Below are 25,839 nucleotides of genomic sequence, written 5' to 3' on the forward strand. Positions count from 1 at the left end.
AAAGATTAAAGTTCAAAGGCAGCAAACAAACCTTGTTGCTTATGTGGACAGAAAATTACTTTTTCCCTACAGAGACAAAATTTTGCTTTGCCTGAACCTAGGTGATTGTTTATCTGACGGCGCTGGAGTGGAGCAAGAGTATATTAATGGTTTTATAAAGCATAAGATTGCTATATATACATCTCTCTCTCCCCACTCCTCCTCTCTCTCCACATGTTTGTGCTTTTGATTTGTTTATGTCCGCAATTCAATTCAACAAAATTTTCTGTTTCCAACAAACAGTGGCAGCGCACTGCTTCAATGCACTTCACTGTGTTGTGGGATATATATGGCCTGCAACAATTGATTTATTCAGAGAAATGCTATTAAAAGGCGAATTTGACTACGATATTCATTGATTTCACTGGAGTACTCACAAATTTGACATGATTTAATTTGCTAATCCATGCACACAGTGCGAGTTCACCACCTATCTTTTAGGGATTGGATAGCTACGGTCTAAACCTTAATCACTGATCCTCATTCATAATCCTTTATTTACCTGATGAGCCTAGAGAGGCTGGGACATTATGAAAACCCAGTATTATTTGTGAATTTCGATCAGGCTACTACTTCTTTCAAACAAATAATAATTGTTTGCATGTCAATCTCTGAAATAAAATGCTATGAACATTTTTGATTCTGGATTAATTAAAGAAGCAAAAAAAGTAGGCTGTGTTTTCACTATGAGCTGCAAGCTGCTGGCTGGTGCCACCACTGCAGCTCATCAAACCATAATAAGCCCAAAATACATTCCTATTTTTTGTTTCACAAATTTTTAGGAACAATGCTCTTCGGCGAACATGTGCTGTTAATTTTTTAGAAACAGAAGCAGTGCAAAACAAGAATTGAAAGCCAACATAGGGAATAAAATGCCCTGTGTTTTTGGAGTTCTGGATGACATATGTTTTAGGTTCCATTTTGGATGGAAACTTATGGAGTGAGCCAATAAGGCCTTTTAAATAATAATAATAATAATAATAATAATAATAAGAAGAAGAAGAAGAAGAAGAAGAAGTAGTTTTAGGTTCAGCAGTTAAGAAAGCAAGGATTTGTCCGTGTTTCTATTTTCTATAGAAACTCTACTAAGAAAAAATGCTTCAAATTTTGTAATGAGTGCACTTTCAAGATGCAAGTTTTGACCCAATGGTGAAGGTGTCACACTCAAACTTGAAAGTTACAGGTTCAAGTAATGGAAACAGCCTCTCTGAATGTGTAGATAAGGCTGCGTACATCTTGCCATCCCCAACACCTGGATATGGCATGGAAGACCTGTGCAACAGGTGTTTTAAGGACTTTCAAATTAGAAAATATAGAAGAAAACACTTGAGCCGAAAAGCTGAAGTCGGTAGGTTGTGAAACAGCAATGTGTATCAAGCCATAAGACTAGAAAAATAAGAACTTGCTAGAAAATCAGGTTATGGGCCAAATGCCATATGGCAACTCAGCTCATCTGTTAAGTAGGAGCCATGGCCACTGTTACAACTGATATGGGACATTTATTACACTATCAAAATTATGCCTTTGGTTTCTGAAATTTAAGAAAAATGAAATAAAGCAAAACCTGCAGCTTAAATTAAACTTACAATCATTAATCAGTGGATTCAACTAGGGAAGGCCTTCATGGGTCCCATATCCAGTTTAGACCATGACTCGATTTTTCTTTTTGGGTTCAAAGCTTGTCTCTTTCTCAAGTCTCATAATCATCTGTTTTAGCTAGTCAACCAATGTAAAGTGCATGATAATTATCATTGTTATTAATAGCAGGAGCAGTAATTGTGAAATTGCTACTTTTTCTTTTATCTTCTAGTTATTTGCATTGCATGCAACTTACTGCTTGTATTCTTGGTTTCAGTGACAAGCTCCTCGGTTTTGATCAACTTGCCTGCTGCTGCTTCCTTAATCATCATCCTTCGTTATTTATCTTTAGATTTTGAAAATCGAAGGAAAGCAAAAGCATACAATAGCAAATCAACCTCCATGAATATCATGTCTCAAAAAAAACATCCTGAAGGTCCTAAAGTAGTTACCAAGAAATCTGACTGGAGAAGGAAAATTGATTCTCCTGTTGTTGAGGAAGCAATAGATCAGTTCACCCGGCATTTAGTTTCTGAGTGGGTGACAAACCTATGGTACTCTCGCGTAACACCTGATAGAGAAGGTCCAGAGGAGCTGGTGCAGATCATGAATGGTGTTCTTGGAGAAATTTCAGATCGTGCGAAGAGCATAAATCTTATTGATCTTCTCACAAGGTTTAATATTCAGAGATATCTGCTATTGTCTTCTAATCTTGATTTTGTCCAATAGAATTGTGTTTATAATGGAGTGGACTTTTATGGGATGATGCAGGGATATTATAAACCTCATATGCACCCACTTGGAGCTTTTCCGAGCAAGTCTAGCAAAAATTGAGAGGCAAAACTTGGGACCACTAACCATTGATCAGCGAGATACAGAGCTAAAACTTGTCCTGAATGTTGAGAACAAATTGCATCCTGCTTTATTTTCTCCTGAAGCTGAGCACAAGGTCCTCTACTCCATTTATTTATCCAGAACCATGATAATTGAGTGTTTGTAAATCCTACCTGGAAAGCTCTACCCGTTTCTTTTGATTTCTTCCATCTTCCCAATTGTGGTGATGCTGCTTCCTCTTCCCAATTCTGACAGGTTTTGCAGCATCTGATGGATGGTCTCATTTCTTTCACCTTCAAACCTGAAGATTTGCAGTGCTCTTTTTTTCGTTACGTTGCCCGTGAGCTTCTTGCTTGTACAGTGATTAGGCCAGTTTTGAACTTGGCTAGCCCAAGGTTATGATTCCTTGATTTTTGCTTGTGTGCTTTTGTTCTATGTTGTTGCTGCTCCTGATTTTTTCAGTTCTGATGACAGGTTTATTAATGAAAGAATTGAGTCTCTTGCTATTTCTGCAACCAAGGCTCGTAAAGGAGCTACAACTGCACAGGAGGCATGCCAGTCAAAAACTAATGTGTCTTCAAAGATCTCATCTGATCATTTCTCTCGGTTTTTAGACCCTTCCGTTACAGGAGTTGAACTTGTACAGTTAAAAAATGATCAATCTAAAACTGCTGAAAGTAAGCCTGCAACTGGTAATGTCAATGGGATGCATCATTCAAAGGATCCATTGCTATCCATTGATGCTCAATCTACCCGTTCATGGAGTTCTTTGCATTCAGACTCCCAAACTGGTGATGGAGGAAGTATTCAACGACATCGTTCAGGAGGAGAATGGGGTGATATGTTAGATATAATTTCTCGTAGAAAAACTCAAGCTCTTGCTCCTGAACACTTTGAAAATATGTGGACTAAAGGAAGAAACTATAAAAAGACTGAGAGTTTGATTGAGCAAGTCCCACAGAATTCTTCCCCAGGGTTATCTAATACAGCAGATCATTCAATGTTGTCGAAGCACAAAGGAAGAGATGGTGTAAGCAACATTAATATCCCTGACAGCAGTGCTGTTCTCTCTGGATGTAATGATCAATCAATAGGAGTGGATATGGTCCTTCATAACAGTCAGAACATGTCAAGTAGTTCTTCAATAACTTCATATGCAGAGGATGATGAACATGACCTCAGGCGTTTGGGGGAGGTTGAATCAGGGAGCAGTAGTTCTGATCAAACTGAAGATGAGGAAGCCAGCATTGTAACAGGTCTGGATTCTCCTGGCACTAAAGTTTGGGATGGCAGAAATAATAGAAATGTACCTATTTCTCATATTCGACATCCACTTGAAATCTCTAAAGGCCATAGGGCAAGGAGGGATGGTAAAGGGCATGTTCACTTTCAAAAATTATCTAGGACCCAATCTGGCAGGAAAAGGTCTAGATTAAGCAGTCAGAAGATGCCTGTCTGGCAAGAGGTTCAGAGAACAAGCTTTATCTCTGGAGATGGGCAAGATATCTTAAGTTCTTCAAAAGGACATACCGTAGTTGAGGACTCCAGTGATGATTCTGAGGTAGAAAGTTGGGGTAGAGCTCACAGTGGAGCAGCTGCATCGTCATCTGCACCTATTTCTTTGCCTCAAGGTTGTGCTTTGGATGTTAATTCTCCAAATAATTCATTGCTGGCAGATTCCTTTTTAAGGTTGAGATGTGAGGTACTTACTATGAAGCTCATTATGGAGTAATTGTTTCAGTGGCCTTTATTTTTTTTGGTATGCTGATACTGTAAAGGATGTAAGATCATTTTCTTTGCAGGTATTGGGGGCGAATATTGTGAAGAGTGGCTCAAAAACTTTTGCTGTATATTCAATATCTGTGACAGATGTAAATAATAATAGTTGGTCAATCAAAAGAAGGTGCTACGGATACATTTGTAAATACTTTGTTTTCATTCTCCATTGACCTATTCTGTGATGTCCATTCTTATATGAGTTTGTTCACTTATCTTTTTCTTATACTTCCTGCTAGTAATGCTTTCATGTGCTTACTGGGTTTTAGACTAAAATTCTATACCTGTTTCTTATAGGTTCCGAAATTTTGAGGAGCTACACCGGCGTCTTAAAGAGTTTCCACAGTATAATCTTCATTTGCCTCCTAAACACTTCCTTTCAACAGGTTTAGACATGCCTGTCATTCAAGAAAGGTGTAAATTGCTTGACAAATATTTGAAGGTCAGAACCCACCATCCTTTATTGAACTCTAAAGATATGCGGAACAAAATTTATGATCAAATTTTTGTTTGGCTTGATTTGGTGTGCTTGGAAAGAAGTAAAAAAAAAAAATTGTCAATCAAGACCAATTTACTCCAGAATCCAGATTATTTATGTTGGGGTAGATGGTTCTTTGCATCTCTTTTGAAGCACATCTTATCGTTTCCTTTCTCCTACTAAATCTTATTTTTGTACCAAAGAAACAAAAAAATTGGCTTTATTTTCCTTACTATGATTTTAGTCATTTGTTCTGCTGCAGTGCCTGTTTGACAACTGATTGCATCCTCCATATCTGCAGATTGCATGCTTGTTGAAAATTAGCCTTTCTGATTCCATTTAACTAGTTGTATTTCCTGATCTTAATCATGTTTGCATTGGAGTAGCTGCTTAACCATATGATTAGTTAATTACTTAAAGTGTACACTATAGGGTGTTGAAGTGCATCTTCCTTGCGGGGAAATAACTTCAGTTTTATTTATTGTTCAATGTATGACAATGCCTTAAAAAATTATTATTGTGCTGGTTTGTTGTTTCATTTTCTCATTTTCCCAACCTTTAATGGATCTTCCTTGTGTTACCATTCTTCAGAGCCTTCTGCAGCTTCCTATTATTTCAGGTTCAATTGAAGTTTGGGACTTCCTTAGTGTTGATTCTCAGGTTTGATATTTCTCCTTTTTAAAGGAAGTGGAACCCCCCTTTTCTCTCCTGTACTGGTAGGGAATGCTGTTATTGTTTGTGGGGAGAGAGATTATGTTTACCATTCTTTTGAGAATTTGACTGGTTTTGGATTGGCTATGCAGACATATGTATTCTCAAATTCCATTTCAATTATTGAAACATTGTCAGGTAGAGTCTTGGTTCTGGCTTGAGCTTTTCTCTACCTAAGTTTTTTCTCATTTTTTGAGTTGTATCTCTGCTCTGATTTTGTTGTGTAATTTTCTAGTTGACCTTGATGACAAGCCTTCTGAGAAGACTAAACAGGTTCCTGATTTCATTGGGCCTGTGAGTCCCTTATCCTTCAGTGGAGATCCCAGAAGTAAGGAATCTGCTATGCAAAAGAGGCATAATTTTGTAGAGGATGGATCTAGATTAGATACAAAAGGCGTAACTCATTCATCAGTAAAAAAGCTTGTTAATGAGTCTAGAAAGCAATTTGAGGGTTCAGACAGTGATTCAGATACTAAGACACAAAAGAATCCATCTTCTATTAGAAACTCGGGAAAGATTGTGAGGAGAAGGGATGGTGAGGGTTCAAAAGAGACATCGGAGTTGCTTGTTGATGCCACTGATCCAACCCTTCCAACAGAGGTCAGAACAAGTGGTGTTATTTGGCCTGAGTTCTGTTATGTTGCTCTAAACCAGCTTATGTTCTACATATGGTTTACTTCTTCTATGCAGTGGGTGCCTCCAAATTTAAGTGTCCCCATATTGGACTTGGTGGATGTTATTTTCCAGGTTCAGGATGGTGGATGGATCAGGTATGTGTATTCATATTATGTCATTATCATCTTTTGTTTTTCAGATTTACAAACTCATATATCGACTTTATCATCTAGCTATAATATTAATTAATGTGTGCATATAGGCGGAAGGCTTTTTGGGTGGCCAAACAGGTACTACAACTGGGAATGGGTGATGCCTTTGATGACTGGTTAATTGAGAAAATCCAACTTCTGCGGAGGGGATCAGTGATTGCTTCAGGCATCAGGCGGGTTGAAAAGGTAATTTTTTATGCTGTATTAATTGATTGAAATCTGTCGCAACTGAAAATAGGAATTTAAAAAATAAATCCAAATTTTTTCTACCCATTGTTTTGGATGAAAGTGTCTTATGTGCTTGATTTACTTGATATCCAGTCCTGCTGGATTCGTATCTTCACTTGGTCTTAAGACTCTTAAGTCTTAACTACATTACCAGTCTGTAAATTTCTCTTTTCATTGGGTTTTACTTGGTGAAAAATACTTTTTTGGGTAGGCGAGGATAACAAAAGGAAAAATTTTGGGGTCAGTCATTATGCCAACTATCACTTGGTCTTGTTCAATCACATCTGGATTAGATTTGGCTTTTAGTGCTGACTAGAAATATGCAGTCCACGTAAAATTATGGCTCTTGCATATAAATGGCCTTTCCTTTTTCAGGGATTTACTTACAACAGGTCCATCCACATTTTATCATTCTAGGGACATGATTCTATTTGCTGCATGTATTATTTTACCATAGTTGTTGCAACATCCATCCCCAATTCCCCTGTCATCTGAGTTCAAGCCTCTCTGTTCATGCTTCTTCCTTGTCTGTTGATCTGACTACCCTTTCTTGCTTGAAAATTTTGCTAATGTTAGAACAGGACATTTGGTTATAAAAATTCCGCAATTTTAACAACTTTGGAAGTCAAATTTCATTCAGTCATGCTAAATTCACTAAAATCTGTCAGGTTTTGTTCAGTTCACAGAATGTCTATTCTGAAGGAATAGGTTAGTTATATAGATTAGACATAATTGGTTATAGTTTGTTACTTTGTTATATAATACGAATGTTGTTGTTAAGCAATATAGTGAAACTTTTTATGAATCCATAACAAGGAAAAGACCAGGAATAACAATCCCAAAATTCAACCATATGAATGTCTATTCCTTTCTTATTACAACGAATATACAAGGAATAGCTGTTCCCTTATATTTTCAAAATTTTCACTATATTCTATCTTATTCTAATGAATAGCTATTCTGTGAACCAAACGTAACCTCAATTCTGTAATCATTTTTGAGTGAATTGTACTAATTTACCATGAATTGAATTTATGTTGAATTCACTTGCAATATTCTTCTGTCTAGAATGCTTTACATCAAATTGATGGGTACCATGATCATAAATGGTGTGCATAACAGAACTTTTCCAGTGGATGAATGGAGAAATGTTGTTTGATCATCATGTAATTGATGAATACTTATCAAGAAAATGTAAAATTTTTGTAGAAAATGTTTGAACAGCCAATGTTTTGTGGGGTAGATGTTGGACAGTCAATAAATGACTTGTCCATAAAATGAGAATCGTTGAAAACATGAATGTTCAGATAAATGATTAGTACGGCAAGAAAATTAGAAATGTGTACTTTGGCAAGAAGCTAGATTTAGCGCCTATTGAGGATAAGAACAACTTAGCTAAGATGGTCTGGACTTCCCACCCTGGAGTCCACTAAGTGGCATAATTTTATACAGGTAGAATACACTGCTGGGCTAAGAAGTTTAAAGAGGGTGCTGACTGCTGAGCCTGTGAGAAAAGAGATGGTCGAATGTGCTTTAGCATAATGTTTTTGCATAGAGGCTTATGTCAGAAAAATATACAAAATAATGCACCATTGTATGTACTTAGGCTCTAGGCTGTTAGTACACATGCCAAAATGAACCCATGCTCATTTACCCACCCTAACCCATCTTGAACAAATGGATTAGGGCAAGCCCTTTTAATTTTTTGGGTCATATTACTTGATCCATATATTAGAAGGGTTGAAATCAGTCAACCTGCATCAACCCAAACTGCCATTTAACCGAACCCCAATGAGGAGCAACCTCTCTTCTCTAGTTTCTGAATCACACGGATTCAGTTGAGCAGTTTCTTGCGGAGGCATCATTGTCCCCAACAAGTTCACTATCAAGAATCGAGCAATCAAGAACATGGAGAACCAAGCGGCATCCAAAACTCACCTTGTTGGGTTCTGGCGGAGAACCAATTCGCTTATTTAGTAGCTAGAGTCCATACAATTGAGATAGGAAATTGCAGTTCAAAATTGCAACTATTCAGCAAACAAATTACAATTTTTTGGCATCTTTAGTGATAGAAAATTACAGTATAAAAACACGTACTGTGAAATCACTAGCCTCCATAATAAACTGCTGCTGGTTTAACTCCACCATCCACATCAACCCCAAGATTTTCATCTCTGCTATGATTGCCTCATTGATGATGGTAAACTGCTCCTGGTAGTTATTTGTTGCTTTCTCTTTCCAAAATGCCAGCAAAAATGTATAATGTACTTACATCTAGCTCCTTAGCTGCCTATTAAAAAAATAAAGTGTGTTAATGGGGTACTAAACAGAAGAGTCATAAATGGTGCGATTTAAAACAGACGTAAACACCCAGTACATGAGCTTCCCACACCATATAGTGGCCTAGGGAGAGGTGTTTTCCTTTACTTGAACTTGTAACCTTCTAGTTTGAGAGCAACTCCCTTACTCTTGGGTTAGAGCTAATTATGGTAAATAAGTCATAAAGGGATAAATGGATGAAAACTGACTAGTGAACTGACCCATTCTAACCCAATCAATTTGACTTATACTGAACCATTTGACATGCCAAACTCTTAAGGAATGCACAAACCGAACTTGATTGACTGCTTTCCAGATTTTATTTCCTTATCTATTTATTTTCTTGCATGAATTCAGTGTTTGGAAGTTTTTATGGAGGAGGTGTGGTCCCATTCTACTATTTTATTGAAACCCTAGGAATAGGGGGTAGTTAATATGGCAAAAGTCGGTTCAGACCTTGCCTCTTCAAGGAAGACAAGAAAAGGGTGAATTCTTTTGGGTGTGTGGGTGTTTGATTTAACATTCTTGTCAAAGGGGATGGCTGAAATGTTATAGTGTGAGTCCAAGCTGTAACTTTATGGAGCAAGCCCAATCTGTTGGAACTTTGAAAGAAGTATCATATTAAAGCTTCACGTTATCATTGCTATGATGTATGTGATAGCAGGGATGGTGGTATCTGTTGAGATTTTGATTAAAATGAATGACCTAACTTGAAGATAGGTCTCTCACTCTCTATTTATAATACAAATTAAATACATTCTAATGTCAATAATACCCTTAATAACTCTCACTAATTGAAATACTAACACAATTAATAATAATAATATTAAAAGACATAAATAACCTCTAACACTCCCCCTCAAGTTGGAGCATAAATTGCTATGCTCCTAGCTTGTTAGAAATAAATTTAACAAGTACCCCCAAAGCTTTGGTAAATGAATTAGCAAGCCACATATCATACTTCACATAAGCGATAGTAATAAGCTTCTACACAAGTTTATCCCCAACAAAGTGGCAATCAACTTCAATGTGCTTCGTCCGCTCATGAAAATTGAGTTGGAGGCAATATGAAGAGCAGTTTGACCATCACACATCAACTTCATAGGCTGAGAATGTGAAAAACCCAATTCTTCCAACATGTTCTTCGTTCAAACAAGTTCACAAGTAGTGTGAGCCATAACTTTATATTCTGATTCAGTACTTGACTTGACCACCACAGTTTGTTTCTTACTCATCCAAGAAACCAAATTACCACCAACCAAGATACAATGCCCGGTTGTGGATCTTCAGTCGGGAGGCGACCTAGCCTAATCTGCATCTGTATATCCATGGATATAAGTGTGACCCTGATCACGATATAAAGACCTCTCTTAGATGTACCTTTGATATATCTCAAGATGCGAATTATTGTGTCCCAATGACTTGTCCTCAGAGAATCTAGAAATTGGCTTATAACACTTGTTGCAAAAGATATATCCGGCTGAGTTATTGTGAGATAATTCAACTTTTCAACAAGTATCTAGTATTGTCCAGGATTAGATAGCAAATCACACATATCCGACATTAACTTGCTATTAGGATCCATGGGTGTATCAGCTGGTTTAGATCTCAATAGTCTAATTTGATCCAATAGATCCAGAACATACTCCTTTTGCGAAAAAACAGTTCCCATACGAGATCTACATACTTCTATACCTAAGAAGTATTTCAACGGTCCTAAATCCTTGATTTGAAACTTATTTTATAGAAAATTTTTTGAGACTCTGAATACCTTTATCATCAACATCTGTAATAACAATATCATCCACGTAAACAACAAGAAGGATCTTACATGATGAAGTATGACGATAAATCACAGAATGATCCACTGTACACCATTGAAGACCAATATCAAGTACTACAACATTGAAACAACCAAACCATGCTCTGGGAGAATGTTTTAAACCATATAGTGCCCTCTTGAGCCGACACACTAAGCTTGACTCTCCTTGAGCAACAACCCAGCTGGTTGCTTCATATAAACCTCCTTCTCAAGGTTACCATGCAAGAAGGCATTCTTCACATCTAACTGATGCAGAGATCAATGACAAGTAGTAGCCAAGGAGATGACAGACGTACTGATGTAAGTTTGGCAACCAGAGAAAAAATGTCAAAATAATCTGAACAGTATTCCTGAGTATATCTTTTAGCAACAAGACGGACCTTTAGACAAGCCACAGAACCATCGGGGTTGATTTTCACTTTGTAAACCCAATGAACCAACTACAAACTTGTTAGGAGAAAGAGATACCAAGTCCAATGTCAAAATAATCTAAACCATACACCCAAGTATACCTTTTAGCAACAAGATGGACCTTTAGACGAGCCACAAAACTATTGGGGTTGATTTTCACTGTGTAAACCCAATGAACCAACTACAAACTTGTGAGGAGAAAGAGATACCAAGTCCCAAGTGTCATTATCTTGTAAAGGATTCATCTCTTCAACCATATCATGCACCCAAAGTAGGCTAAGGCTTCTGAAACAAAGTTAGGAAGGGTTGTAGATGATAGAGCAGTAACAAAACAATAATAGGAGGGTGATGAGAAGTTATAGCAAACATGGTTGGTAATGGGATGTTGAGTATATGTGCATATACCTTTCCGAAACAGCAATGGGAGGATCAACATTATGGGAAATATGATCATTAGATGAGGAAACCAAAGGTGTGGTAGTAGAAGCTAGAGGGGACTCTCTTCCTTGGAGCTGCCGTCATGAATGCACCTGCAGATTAGGATGATCAAGATGATGAGAAGGACTTGAACTACATGGAGACTTAGATGGTTAGTTGGGCAAGGACAGAAAAGTAGAATCTGGAAGATTAGGTAGAGGAAGAGATTCATTGAGCTCAGAAGCACTCAGGGACTAAGTGTAGTAAGTTGTAGACTCAAAGAAGGTAACGTTGGCAGAAACAAAAAAGCGATGCAGTGCAGGACTATAACAACAATATCCCTTTTCACTATCTGAGTAGCCCAGAATGACACATTTTATAACACGAGAATCCAACTTATCCATCCCAGGGGTTAGTTGATGAACAAAGGACACACACTCGAATATACAAAGAGGGAGGGAGAATAAAAGTGAATTAGGAAAGAGAATGGAGTAGGGAGTTTTACCACTAAGAATAGAGGATGACATGCTATTGATCAGATAGCAAGCAGTAAGTACAACATCACTCCAAAACAATTTAGGTACATGCATTTGAAAAAGTAAGGTGTAAGCGATTTCAAGGATGTCTATTTTTCCTCTCTGCAACCCCATTTTGTTGAGGATTGCGGGCATAAGATGATTGATGGACAATAACAAACTAAGTCATATAAGTTGTGAATGGTGCACTAAAATACTCTGTAGCATTATCACTTGGAAGTATTCGAACTGGCAAACCAAATTGAGTCTTTATTTCAAAGCAAAAGGCACAAAATACATGAAATAACTTGGAACGATCTTTTATTAAATATAGCCAAGTCATTCTTGAATAATCATCCGCAAATGTTAAAAAGTACTGGAAACCCAATTTGGACACAACTCTACTAAGACCCCAAACATCATAATGAACAAACATGAAAGGGCTTGCAGCCTGTTTATTGACTCAGGAAGCGAAAGGGACACACAATGGTACTCACAATCAAGACTAGACACAAAACTCAAATCAAGAACAAGACATTTTGATTTTTCCAGTGAAGGATGACCAAGATGAAAATGAATTTGGAGAGGTGTGGCAGAAGCAGTGCAGGCGGTAGGAGGAGATAAAGACTCAGGGTGATAAAGTCCACCAGCTTCATGCCTTCCGACAATTTTCTTCCTTGTCTTGAAATCCTAAATAACTATAGAATCAAGGAAGAATGTCACTGAACAATTAATGGATTTAGTAATCTAGCTAACGAATATGAGATTGAAAGGAAAATTGGGAATATACAAAACTAAAGGAAGAGAAATAGAAGAAGTGGGATTTACAGTCCCAATTCCATTGACTGCATTGGTGGATCCATTAGCAAGAGTAACACAAGGTAAATTTGCAGGATATTGAAGATTGGAGAAAATGCTAGGTATACCTGTGATATGATCAGTGGTGGCAAAGTCTATAACCTAAGGACTAGGGCAAGAAGTACTAGATGACTTGCATTCTGTTGGATTACTTGTTTGGGCAAGGGATGTGATGGGAATAGAAGCTTGTTGTGACGTTTGGTACTGTTGGAACTTGGAATACTCTTTCTTTGACATGGACACAGTAGCGCCCCCCCCCCCCCCCCTCTCCCCACCTGGCCCTATAGGTGTGGAGTCAAAGATGGCTGCATTGGCTGCCCCCAAAGGTGTGAAGTTGGTGGTGGCTACATTGGGAACATGTGGAGGTCTACCTTGGAGATCCTTGTTTGGGCAAGGGATGTGATGGGAAGAGAAGCTTGTTGTGACGCTTGGTACTGTTGGAACTTGGAATACTCTTTCTCTGACATGGATACAGTAGCCCCCCCACCTGGCCCAAAAGGTGTGGAATTGAAGATGGCTGCATTGGCTGCCCCCAAAGGTGTGAAGTGGGTGGTGGTTGCATTGGGAACACGTGGAGGTCTACCCTGGAGATCCTAACACTGCTCAATAGTATGATTACTTCGTTCACAATAAGTACACTTATGAGGAGTGCCTCTACCTCATCCATCTCTACCACCACAACCATTCAAACCACCTTGATAACTTTTGTGGTTGTTTGGTAGAGAACTGGAATCACCCTATGTAGCAAAGGCTGTCCTCTCAAAATCAGATGCAAGAGCAGGAGAATGTGTGCTAAAGGAAGCACAAAAGACACAAGAATGAACATTGGAAAATGATGTAGCTCGGCACTACTAAGTATCTGGGACCGGACTGCCTCAAACTCAAATCTTAGGCCTCTGCTAGAATCCAAAGGATTGTCATTTGCTCCCTCGGCTTTTGCATCTCACAAACGTTGGCAGTTATAGATTGCACGACTTTAGCTCCTTATGAGTATGCTTCATCTCTCCAAAATAATCTTCAATGCTCCTGTCTACTTGTTGTAACTGAAAGTACTCCTAGGATAAATTATACATATGTGTAATGTTACTAGAGTATAGAAGCTTGGCATTATCCCAAATCTCCTTGCACATGTCTTGATGCGTACACATTCGTGCAATCTGCGACTCCATCGAATTCCACAAGAGGGAAACAATGAAGGCATCTTCTTGAATCCACACTTCTTTTCTCTTCTCATCAGAAGGATTAGATTGGAGCAAGTGGTCAGATTTTCCTAATCCTGTTAAATAAACCCAAACAGCTTTAGGCCATTGAACATAATTCTTTCCATCCAACTTTTGAGTCGTTATCTGTGGCAGTGATGAAGGAAACACATTTTTGGGATTCATAGATCCATCCCAACAGTCACAAACTTGCAGCCACACCAATGTCAAACAAGAAGAACAATGAAAACTAATCGGGACAATCACAAACTATGTGAAGCACAAACACAACCACGGATGAGGTGAATGACCCACCTACTGATATAGAACATTGCCACAGCCTGACAACTGGACTAACAAACGCTGCCACTACTCCAAGAAACTCAAAAAGATGCCTTTCAAACTCCAAACAGAAATTGCATGGCTGAAAAAGGTTGGATTTTTTAGCAAAAAACATGCCCAACAGCTTGATAATATTGTATAGAGAAGGAATCAGAACATGGCAGAGATAAGGTGGCCGGAAACTCTCTCACGCGCTGGCGCATGGGGTTGGCACTGCCAGCAGTTGGCTGGCACATGGTGGCACTTGAGGCCTTTTCTGGCGATGGGGTTTTGTGAGGGTAGGCTTCAGAGGGTTCTATTTTTGGCTGAATAGTTGGTTTTGTGAAATAATGAAGGGCGGAGGTGGATCTAAGAAGGGCAGCGACGAGAATGTGTTTTCTGTTGACGGCTGAGTATAATAGGGTTTAGGTTGGATCACGCTCTCATACCATGTTGAGATTTTGATTAAAATGAATTATATAACTTGAAGATAGGTCTCTCCCTCTATTCATAATCCAAATTAAATACATTCTAATGACAATAATACTCTTACTAACTCTCACTAATTAACATACTAAAACAATAATAATACTACTAAAACACATAAATAATTTTAACAATATCAAAGGAGTTCAAACTAGGAAGGTGGTAACTGAACGCATAACAAACCCTGCAAGAGAAAGAGAAAGCCCCAACATTCTCTGGTAAAGTAACGTGTCCTCTAAAAAAGAAATTAATTTAATATCCTTATCCAATGGAAAATAAAGTAGATGTGTAGTAAGCCTACGTTCAAGGTTCATCGTGAAAATCATTAGATTTGGGTTTGGAACATATAAAGGGATGAGAAACATTTGACTAGGTCATTGAATCAATGAGAAACCATCTCAAGTTGATTTCAACTCTTGGCTCAAGAATTGTGTAATCTTGAGTAGACCCTTGAAAATATGTTTGTTCTTATGGTTCAAGAATAGTGTCATGGGCAAGCATTTTAAGTTCCTTCAGTTGTTAACTCATCACGTGGTTCATTAAAGTCAGAACTGAAGAGTTTTCTGACAAGGTAATGTTGGTATGAGTTGAGTCATTTGTTGGTCAGAGGGAATGATTGAATGTTAACAATGTCCTTGGTCACTATTGACAATTCTAGGGTCCTATCTTTCCTAGAAGATACATCTCAAGTTCACTGAAAGGCCAGAAAATTGTGCATATGAAACTATGACCATCATTGACATAATCAAAACATTCAGTTGTGAAGCAACTCATAGGTCCTTAAAAAGTTGAGATCTATTAGCAATTTGAGTCATATCATGGAAACTCTAAATAAGGTGATGACCACCTACTTGTTCTGTTGTAAGAAATTGACCTGTCCCTTAGTAGTAGCTTTCTTGGCGTTGAAAATTCGAAGAGATCTGTCAGCATTTGGAAACATTTGGTGCGCCTCAGATAAAGTAGCCAATGCATTTTATTTCCTTAACCCTTGTTTGAACATAATCACAACCCTATAGCTGTCTTTTAGCAAAAAAATCAGTAAAAACATAAAAATTCATTAGTTGGGCACGGAGGGAGTGCCAACCTAAGTGGAAATCACTTGCAATTAAAAAGAAACAACAAGATGTAAAATGTTAAGTAAATAGTTTACATCTATTTAACAGTTACCAGTATATCAGATCAGCTTTTTAACCATCTATCTTTGAGCAAACCAATACAGGCTTCCTCTCCTACAAAGGCTTCTATTTATATCCCTCCGCAAAATCCAAAATAACAGTGATAATTACTTGTGCAGTTTTTTTTTTTCCTTTGCTGTACATACTTTAATTCTAGACCAAGCCCATAACTCTCAGGTAACAGTATCAGCCTCACCCAAGAGAGACCCAAGCTGAGAGTGCCATATCCTAAAGTTCATTAGCCTATGAGCAGTGTCGGAGGGCACGACGAACCGATTCTCCATCCATCTTCTTTACATAAAAAAGCACAAATGGACAAGTACCTTTCCTTTGTTTTGTGAATTGTCTATAGTGGAGATCTTCAATCACTGCCTCCCCAAGTAAAGAATGGAACTGTTGGCAACCCTACATTCCAAACAGCGTTCAAAGAAAATTGGTCTGGCTGTCACCACTATGTTGCTTGGTAATTTCTTCATAAAAATTTCAAACTGTTTCTGTCTCCCTCTGTCAATTTCCATTTCGCCTTATCCCGTTTATGATTCCCTCCTCAAGTAAAGTGTTTTTTGTGCCCACTATTTTATAATTTCTTGTAATATAAAATTTTATTAAGAAATCAATATTTGAGCATCAATCCCCGTACCCTCTTGGTTTGCTCTACAGGTTAGCATTAAGACACAATAGAAAATATAGCATGCTTAGTGTTTAATAAATTGCATATGCCTTTTATTTTCTGATTTAGCAGTTAGTAATATGGTATTCTAATATATTGAAGTTGGCTCTTCTTTGGCAATTGAATTTGATTTTCCAAAGATAAATATTAGGTGTGGAGAAGCAATAATATATACCCCATTTCTTTTCCTCGATTAAAGAAAGCATAGAATTGTCCTATCTCCCAGTCTCGTTGCTATCTTTGAAATTGATATTCCCAGGTGCAATGTCATTCATCCTGGTAACGCAATTTGGTACAAGAGCATTCCTCTCCTGCCATAAAAAAGACCTGAAATTGGTGCCCCTTCACCAATTGTCAGGCCAAAAGAGAATTGAATCTCCTTTCCAACCTAAAGTCACATATTGCTGAAATTCATGCCACCCTATCCTAATACTTTCCAACCTCCCACACCATATGCCTCCTTGAAATCCTTTGTGGTTTCACCAATCCCACTAAAATCCATGGTTCGAAGCAACAATCTTCCTCTATAAGCTCTCCTTTTGAAAACCACTTCCAAAGGAGGGCTTTACCAAAGCTAGCAAGAGATTTAATGGCCAAATCTCCTAAATTTTAATCACCCCCACTAACCTAGAGATAATTTAAATTCTTCCCCAATGTTAACCCCCGAAGAATTATGAAGAATTATCTGATAGATGTTTTCAAACCTCTTTGCACAATTTTAGGAATAGGAGAAAGGGACATAAAGTAAACAGGCAGATTAGGCATGGGTACTCTTGATGAAAGTGTCTTCCCCTTTTTAATAGGAGGTTCTTCCGTCCAACAAATTTTCTGCCAAAGTTTTATACAATGGGTTCGCACATGCCTTTTTCTTTAAACTTTGCCCCAGTAGGCAACTTCAATGTACCATAGGAAGTGAACTTAGTTTGAGTGCCAGTATGTTTGCAAGCAAATCACCCATCAACCGCTTCTCCCAAAGGAATCAACTTCTGTTTAAATTGACTTTGAAGGCCTGAGTTTGCTTCAAAGCATAACATGATAACATCACTGTGAGAATTCACTGAACATAGGCTGCACAAAAGATTGTGGTGTCATCAACTAGTAGACGGAAATCTTCACCTTATTACCATTTCCTTCAATGGCAAATCCTTTAATAAGATCTATCTGCAACACAGAGCAGCATCCTGCTAAGCAAGGATGAAAATTTCGATTTTGAAGGAAATTTTAAAAACTTAAAAAATTGTAATAAACTATGGATGGCACATTGAGAAATATTAAAATAGATTATTGTGAATAATTTAGAAGCAAAATGAAAAACTCCAAAATTTTCTCTTATGATTTTTCTTTTAAATTTTGACCTATACGTCTGAAAATTTTGCGAAATGGAAATTGAAACTTGATTTCCTTTTGAACCGTCTTGAAATCTAAAATTTTGACTGGAATTTCAGTGAAACTCCCTAAATTTAAGACTACGCCACTGATAAGAAGAAGAAGAAGAAGAAAGAAGGTGAGGATCGAAATTCGAAGGTGGTTGGGTCTTCATATTAGTGAGGATGTATGATCAATCCTGCATAAATAAGAAATTAAGTTGAGGTGAGAGATTGAAGGTGGTCAGGGCTTTCATATTAGTGAGAATGGATGGTACAATCAGCAATCCTGCTATAAATTAAACTAAAGAGACATAATAAATACTAATTGACTGAGCTTATTTTTTGAAATCAGTCTCCAAATTGGTTCAAAATTATCCCCATCCAATTATGACTTCCCGTCCTACCTTAGTTAAATAATTCCCTTCAGATATGGGACATATTATTTGTCTTAAAGAATACTTTATTGCTGGACTAAACCGTTTTGATCTAGTAAAGTGGATGCATTGATGATCCGACATTTCATGCCAATTAAAATAATTCTCCATAATGTAAGATTTTTGTGATCCTCCAAGAGTGCAGATCCTTTATATTCTGGGGTTGGCATCCCCTTGTTGCTCTTTTAATAAATTCCTATTTCTGATCAAAAAAATAAAAGATCAAAAATAATTTGCCATTTCAACCAGCCAATCCTAGAAACAAAGAAAGTTTGAACAACCATCAAATTAAAAGGGCATCAGGGTCTGTGAATTGCCAACTAATTGGGGAACCAAAAGTGCCAACAAAGTTTTTTCTTTTTATGATGTAATGTGAAAAACAAAACAATGATCTAGCAAAAATTTTTTATTGATGAGCTGGAATGAGATGCACAAAGATCTCATGCAAATTTTCACGCATGCCAGTCAGTAAGAAATAGCAAATCAAGTGAGGGTGAGCCTTTACTCATTGATCAGGAGCACAAAGGTTAAAGATTCAAACTATGGGAATAGTTTCTCCATGTGGAGGTAAGGTGGCGTACACCATGCCCTCCATATCTCCAAGACCCCCAGTATGGCATGGGAGCCTTGTGCGCTAAGTGTGCAGTTTATTTTTAACGAGTACATACAAAAATCCTTGTAGCCTTACTGAAGGGTGTTGTAGCTTGCAATTCCAGTGATTCCTCTTCTTCTTTCCCTTTAATTTCTCTCAGAAAACAATGAATTTCTTGCAAATAATTTTAGTATCTTGCTGCTGATGTCAAAGTTCCTGCAATCCGGTTCAAATTCTCGCAATCAGATTCAGTTTCTCTTCAGAACAGATGAAAATATTACAAGTTGGTTAAATAATTTGCAAAATAGAATCAAAATCTTGCAGGTCTGCTTCAATTTATTCCAACTTTTGGTGGTGTCCAAGCTTGATTATGAGGTCAGTTTGTAGGTAGAAACAATCTAGGTCGCACTTTCAAAGGTAGCATACAGTCAGGGGCTTCTTTTGCACTTTCCAATGAGTTTGCGAACAATTATGGTGTTTGGATATATATATATATATATATATATATATAGGGAGAGGGAGACCAAGGATTAGGGTTTCAAATCCCAATCAATTGCCAAAGTAACAATCATAGGACTAATATAAAATTATGAAATATCGTCAATGCATAATAATTTCCAAATAACCAAATATCCAGAATGCCTATTTTCCAAATCTAAGCCTAATATGGGTGCATAAATTCTTCTTAGGCAGTCCTTCGCACAGATTTGCTAGGAAATTCATTCTCCAACTCCATGGTAGCCCCAAGATGGTCATGCTTGTTTGATAATTAAATAAGAGCCTCAGACGGTTTAATGTTATTTCTGAAATGGTACATGCTACATGAATAGATCATTCGCTTGTAGGACCTGTAAAAGAATGCACTTAACAAATATTTTGTAGGATTGGAAAGCTTTATGATCAAGCTTTTTTTTTTTTTGTAAGAAAAAAAAAAGGGTTATTAGGAGGATGCTTTCAACTCTGCCTGTGATGCACTTAATATCCTAATTTTTTCACACATAACCAATCCCAAACCCAGGTAAAGGAGGAGGGTTGTGTTAGGTAGCTAACAGCCAGCATAAAATTTGTCAGATCACTATAATATAAATTCTTACTGAATATTTGCTGGGGCATCTCCTACGAGCGACGCGTTGCACTTGTACCACCCGGGTGTAGCAAAAAGTGGGCAAGGGTGGGCTAGGTCATCGCCTCGAAGCGACGTGCCGTGTCGGTGTCTGGGTATGGTGTCTAATATGCGAGGGTTTTTGCATCATTCTGGATGTGGGCAGGTAAAGACTTAAGGGTAAAAACATGGAAATTGTGGACACAATGATCAAAAGAAGAATTAATATAATTTTCCTTCAAGAAACTAAGTGAGTGGGGGAGAAAGCTAGAGAAATTGAAAAATCAGGATTTAAACTTTGGTTCATTGGAAAAGAACATTAGAATGAAGTAGGAAGTATTATAGACAAAAAAGATAGTGTTGTTGATGTAAATAGAGTAGGGGATAGAATTATAAAAATCAAGATGGTATTAGGACAAGAGATAATAAATATCATTAGTGCTTATGCTCCTCAAGTTGGCTTAGCAGAAAATCTTAAGAGACAATTTTGGGAAGATATGGATAGTATTATACAGGGTATATCAGGAACTGAGAAAATATTTATAGGAGGAGATCTGAATGGACACATTAGAAGGGATAATAAAAATTATGAGAGGATACATATAGGATATGGATATGGAGACAAAAATGAGTCTGGGGAGATGATCTTAGACTTCGCTATGTCATATGATTTTAGTATAATGAATACTTTCTTTAAGAAGAGAGAAAAACACTTAATAACCTTTAAAAATGGACAAAGTAGAAGTCAAATAAAAAAAAAAAATTAACTAGGTAGGTATATCGTTTATCATGCAGGGATTGTAAAGTTATTCCAGGTAAAAGCCTAACTACACGACATAGAGTCTTAGTGTTAGATATATGTATTAAAAAATTAAAGAAAAATGATAAAATAAACCAATGTAAGAGAATTAGGTGGTGGAACCTAAAAGGAAAAAATATGATAAAAATTAAAGATTAAATGATCAAATATGGTGATTGGATTATAGAGGATAAGATAGATACAAAAACTCTTTGGAGTAGATTACCTAGCTCTATTAAAAAGATAGCAAAAGAGATTTTAGGTGAATCAAGGGGAAGATTTTCAAATAGTAAAGAAAGTTGGTGGTGGATTAAATTGTACAAAAAGCCGTAAAGACAAAAAGAAATTGGTATAAAACGTTGCAAAAATGTAAAAACAGGGATAACTTTGAAAATTATAAGGAGGTGAGAAAAGATGCAAAAAAGGCCGTTAGTGAAGCTAAAAACAGATCATTTTATAGTTTGTTGATATATTAGATACAAAAGAAGGGGAAAAAAATATAGTTAAACTTGTTAAAGTTAGAGAAAGGAAGAGTAAGGACTTAGGAAATGTAAAATGTATAAAAAGTGTGGATGATATTGTCTTGGTTAAGGACGAAGACATTAAAGAAATTTGGCAAAGTTACTTTAGTTAGTTGTTTAATGAAAACCAAATAGAAGACTTAAACTTAGAATTATCAAATGAGGAAAAGAGTAAAAATATGAGATTTATTTGCAAAATTTAACGAAGTTAAGTTTGCACTAAAAAAGATGAAAAATGAGAAAGTTATAGGATCAGATTACTTCCCAAATGAAGTTTGGAATGCTTAGGTGTTAACGAAATTATATGGTTAACTAATTTATTTAATACAATTATAAAAACTTTAAAAAAAATCTAGATGAAGGGAAGAAAAGCACTTTAATACCTATATACAAAAATAAAGGAGATATTCAAAATTGTAATAACTATTGTGGAATTAAACTTATGAATCATACGATGAAACTATGGGAAATGGTAGTTGAACAAAGATTAAGGTTAGAAACGAAGGTCTCAGAAAATCAATTTGGTTTTATGCCTGAGAGATCTACCATAGAAGCTAGATTTTAAGAAGATTAATGGAAAAGTTTAGGGAAAAGAAGAGGGATTTACATATGATGTTTATTGACCTAGAGAAAGCATATGATAGGATACTTAGGGAAGTTCTATGGTGGGTTTTAGAAAAAAAAAAAGGATGTATGTTGTAGCTATGCTGATGTCATTAAGGATATGTACGATGGAGTAATGATTAGTATAAGGATTGTAAATGGAGAAATTAGAGAATTTCCAATCACCATAGGCGTACATCAAGGATATGCTTTGAGCCCTTATCTTTTTGCTTTAGTGATGGATCAACTGACTAAGAGTATTCAAAAGGAGGTTCTATGGTGTATGTTATTTGCAGATGATATTGTATTAATTGATGAAACTAAGGACGAAGTAGAGGCTGAGTTAGAATTATGGAGAGAAACTTTGGAATCTAGAGGTTTTATAATAAGTAGATAAGTAGAAATAAGATAGGATATATGAAATGTAATTTTAGTAATGATAGGAAGAATATCGGAGATAAAGTTAAACTTGATGATAAAGAAATAAATAGCACTTTTAGATTTCAATACCTTGGATTTATTATGCAAGCTGAAGGAGAAATTGAAGATGATGTAATGCATAGAGTTAAAGCAAGTTGGTTAAAATGGAGAAGTGCTTCAAGTGTGCTCTGTGATCGTAGAATACCCTTAAAATTAAAAGGGAAGTTTTATAGGACAGCTATAAGACCAGCTATGCTATATGGTTCAGAATGTTGGGCGACGAAGAAATAGAATATCCAAAAAGTAAAAGTTGTCAAGATGAGAATGCTTAGATGGATGAGTGGTATAACATTAAAAGATAAATTAAGGAATGAACATATTTGCGGTAAGTTAGGTGTAGCTCCTATATGAGATAAGATGAGGGAGGGACGACTCAGATGGTATGGACACTGCAACGTATGCCACTTAGTGCGCTAGCGAGGAAGAGCGAGTTAGCTATGGTGGAGGGCAGTAGAAGGGGTAGGGGTAGACCTAAAATACTTGAGAGCAGATAGTGAGTAAAGATTTAATATTTCTAAATTTGTCAAAAGAAATAGTTCATAATCACATCAATTGGCGGAAAATGATTCATATAGCCGACCTCACCTGGTGGGGACTTAAGGCTTGGTTTTTTTGTTGTGTTGTTTTGTTGTAGGAGGATGCTTTATCCTCCTCTTCTTGCACTGTTTCATTTTCCTCTCCTTTCTAATATATTTCTTCTTTTGTTGGAAAAACTGATTTGAATAGATACTTTGGCCTGATGGAATATTCATAACCAAGCATCCAAAGCGACAGCAACCGCCCCCCTCTGTGAGTCCATCCCAAACTACTCCTCGTGGTAAGCTGCCCATGCAAATATCTTCACCTAAGAAGGATAATTTTCAGAAACAACAGGAGGAAGAGAATCATATGTCACTAGAAGAGGAGCAAAAACAAGAAGCAAATCGACGTGCGAAGTTTGTATATGAATTAATGATTGGTAATTTTATTAATGCTACACATTTCCTCTTTGTAGTCTGCATTAAGACAACTTTATTTTTTTGAAATTCTACTGGCCAACTTCAAATGCAAATGAATTCTATTTTTCAATGCAGAGAATGCACCAGCTGCTGTAGTAGGTCTTGTTGGCCGTAAGGAATATGTACAATGTGCCAAAGATCTCTATTTCTTTCTTCAGGTAAATTTCATTTCAAAAAAAACTTTGCCATTCCATATTTAAGATGTTTCAAAAACAGTTTGACATCTATGAAGCTAAGACGGTCATTGATTTCTTTAACTGTCAAATTTATTTAAAAAATGAACACAGAATTTTGTGTTGCCATTGCTCGACTGTATGGGGTGACACATTATGTTGTTGCCCTTACTTTGGACCAGATGTGTTAGCAGATTGAGGGAAGGTACTATTATAGAAAAAAAAAAAAAAATGTGGCAGAACATAATTCAAAAGTTGTTTTCAAGAAGAAAAGAAAAAGGTTGTGGAATTTTCTATTTTTAACCTTATTTTAAAAAAATTAAGGTTATTTTTGTTCAGTGTCTTTTACCAAGAAAAGAGTGGAGCAACATGTGAGTGTAATTAAAATTGTATAAGAACACAATGAATTAGAAATATTTATTCATATTTTCAGTGGCAATCCACAGAGCTGAGTGGGGACAGGTGTTGCGATTGAAAATTTAAACGACCCAGATTTTTGGTAAAATAAATAAAATGGGACAAGTTATATTTGTAGTAACATGCTAGGAACTGTTTCTTTTGGATTTTTTGGGTAATGAACGTTATTTGAAATAATTATTACCAGTGTTAAATGTGAATATATGTGCATTTTAGTTTCTTATTTTGAACCATTATTATGTGTATATTTTCTCCCACTAAATAGATTTTTTGGGTTGGCACTGAATTACTTCGGAACCTTTATATAAAAATAAAAACATAGTTTTGTGCTGCATGTTGGACATGTAGGTTCGGTTGGGATCAAGGATTTCGTTTAAGAAAAAGAAATAAAAAGGAAATGCATTGTCCATTGTATTTTCTTTCTATAAATCAACAAAACCAAGCCTTAGTCTCACTAAGTGGGGTTTTTATATGAATCATTTTTCGCCAATTTATGCGATTATGGACCATTTCTTTCTTTAAATCAAATACACTTATTATATAATTATAATTTATGAGAGAACAATGGTTAAAGAGGTTCATAACCAAATTTTTTTGTTCATTGATTATTTTCTAAATTTCCTTCATGACCAAATAAAATAAAATAAAAAAAGGGGTAGATTCCCTTCACATTTTTCTTTTTTTTAATTGACATCTTTCAAGTTGCAAATGAGCCATGGCATTCTGTAAGTTGCATCTCTCTCTTATATGATATGTCTTGTATGTGGAGTATATGCATGTGAGGCATCAATCCTGTTCAAAATTTATTAACAAAAATGGCAAACCACTCATTTGGCAGTCATCTGTTTGCCTAAGGCTACTGGCTTACGACCTGCTTGAGCTGCTGCTCTTATCAGCACTTCCAGAGATGCATCATGTGTTTGCACAGCTGCATGAAGACAGACACAAGTTCGGAGAGTTGAAGATAAATTAGGACTTCTTCTACATCACAAGAGTTTTATCCCAGAAATATCAGCACAATTACCCTCTTGTCTTTTTTTTTTTTTGTTGTTGTGGGGTTTTTGGGGCTTATTCTTCTTTTCAAATTTCCTCAAAAAGGAGCATTGTTCTCCAAGTTTTTTTTTATTTTTTTTGGGAGGGGGGTGGTGGCATTGAGTTTATTGGTTTGTACGGCGGTCGGAAATCAGAATTGTGTAACTAAGAATTGATTTATCAGGATCGGAAGAAATATGCATGTAAATTATGAAGCATATATGTATAAGCAAAGGGGTGTTCCCTGCAAGATTTCTTTTCAGGAAACTGATTATTTTTAATCTTGCTGAAAGAATAAGCTTGTTCTTTTCCGTAGCTGTTCACAGTATGAATTAAGACTAGACCTGTTTTTCCTTTGGTCCTAAGCAATTTCATTGCTTTGGATTTTATTAGTATATTTGGAATGCTCTTGAATTTGAATTTGTATTAGATGATGTGTTTTCCTTTGGGGCGGGATGCATTTGCAACATGGATTTGCAAGATTAGTTTTAGTAGTTTTATTATAATTATTTGTATAGAAAATTATGATTTTACTATAAAACAATTAACAAAGAAATATTTTTTGAGTCAATAATAAGAAATTAATAAGAAATAATTATTATTAAATGTCATCATCGAGGTTTTTTAAATAATAATAATAATAATAATAATTGTGCA

General features: G+C 36.4%; 1 protein-coding gene across 3 annotated transcripts in view; it reads left to right on the forward strand.

Moving 5' to 3' along the window:
* LOC131157761 (uncharacterized) overlaps positions 1–25,493 on the forward strand; it is a 29,494-nt gene extending 4,001 nt beyond the window's left edge. Inside the window, exons 2-16 of one of the 3 annotated variants that reach the window (XM_058112127.1) lie at positions 1,895–2,291; positions 2,389–2,566; positions 2,707–2,846; positions 2,926–4,153; positions 4,254–4,354; positions 4,525–4,669; positions 5,297–5,365; positions 5,509–5,554; positions 5,652–6,016; positions 6,107–6,186; positions 6,294–6,429; positions 23,289–23,351; positions 23,427–23,520; positions 23,636–23,718; positions 24,989–25,493. In XM_058112127.1, the coding sequence (XP_057968110.1) occupies positions 1,895–2,291; positions 2,389–2,566; positions 2,707–2,846; positions 2,926–4,153; positions 4,254–4,354; positions 4,525–4,669; positions 5,297–5,365; positions 5,509–5,554; positions 5,652–6,016; positions 6,107–6,186; positions 6,294–6,429; positions 23,289–23,351; positions 23,427–23,520; positions 23,636–23,718; positions 24,989–25,123 (3,260 nt within the window). In that variant the 3' untranslated portion in view covers positions 25,124–25,493. Of the gene's footprint in view, positions 1–1,894; positions 2,292–2,388; positions 2,567–2,706; positions 2,847–2,925; positions 4,154–4,253; positions 4,355–4,524; positions 4,670–5,296; positions 5,366–5,508; positions 5,555–5,651; positions 6,017–6,106; positions 6,187–6,293; positions 6,430–23,288; positions 23,521–23,635; positions 23,719–24,988 lie in introns of all 3 variants that reach the window. The other 2 variants (XM_058112128.1, XM_058112125.1) reach the window with 2 other exon arrangements.
* Positions 25,494–25,839: the final 346 nt, after the last annotated feature.

This window comes from Malania oleifera, chromosome 6 (genome assembly GCF_029873635.1).
Source record: "Malania oleifera isolate guangnan ecotype guangnan chromosome 6, ASM2987363v1, whole genome shotgun sequence".
Lineage (NCBI taxonomy): Eukaryota > Viridiplantae > Streptophyta > Magnoliopsida > Santalales > Ximeniaceae > Malania > Malania oleifera.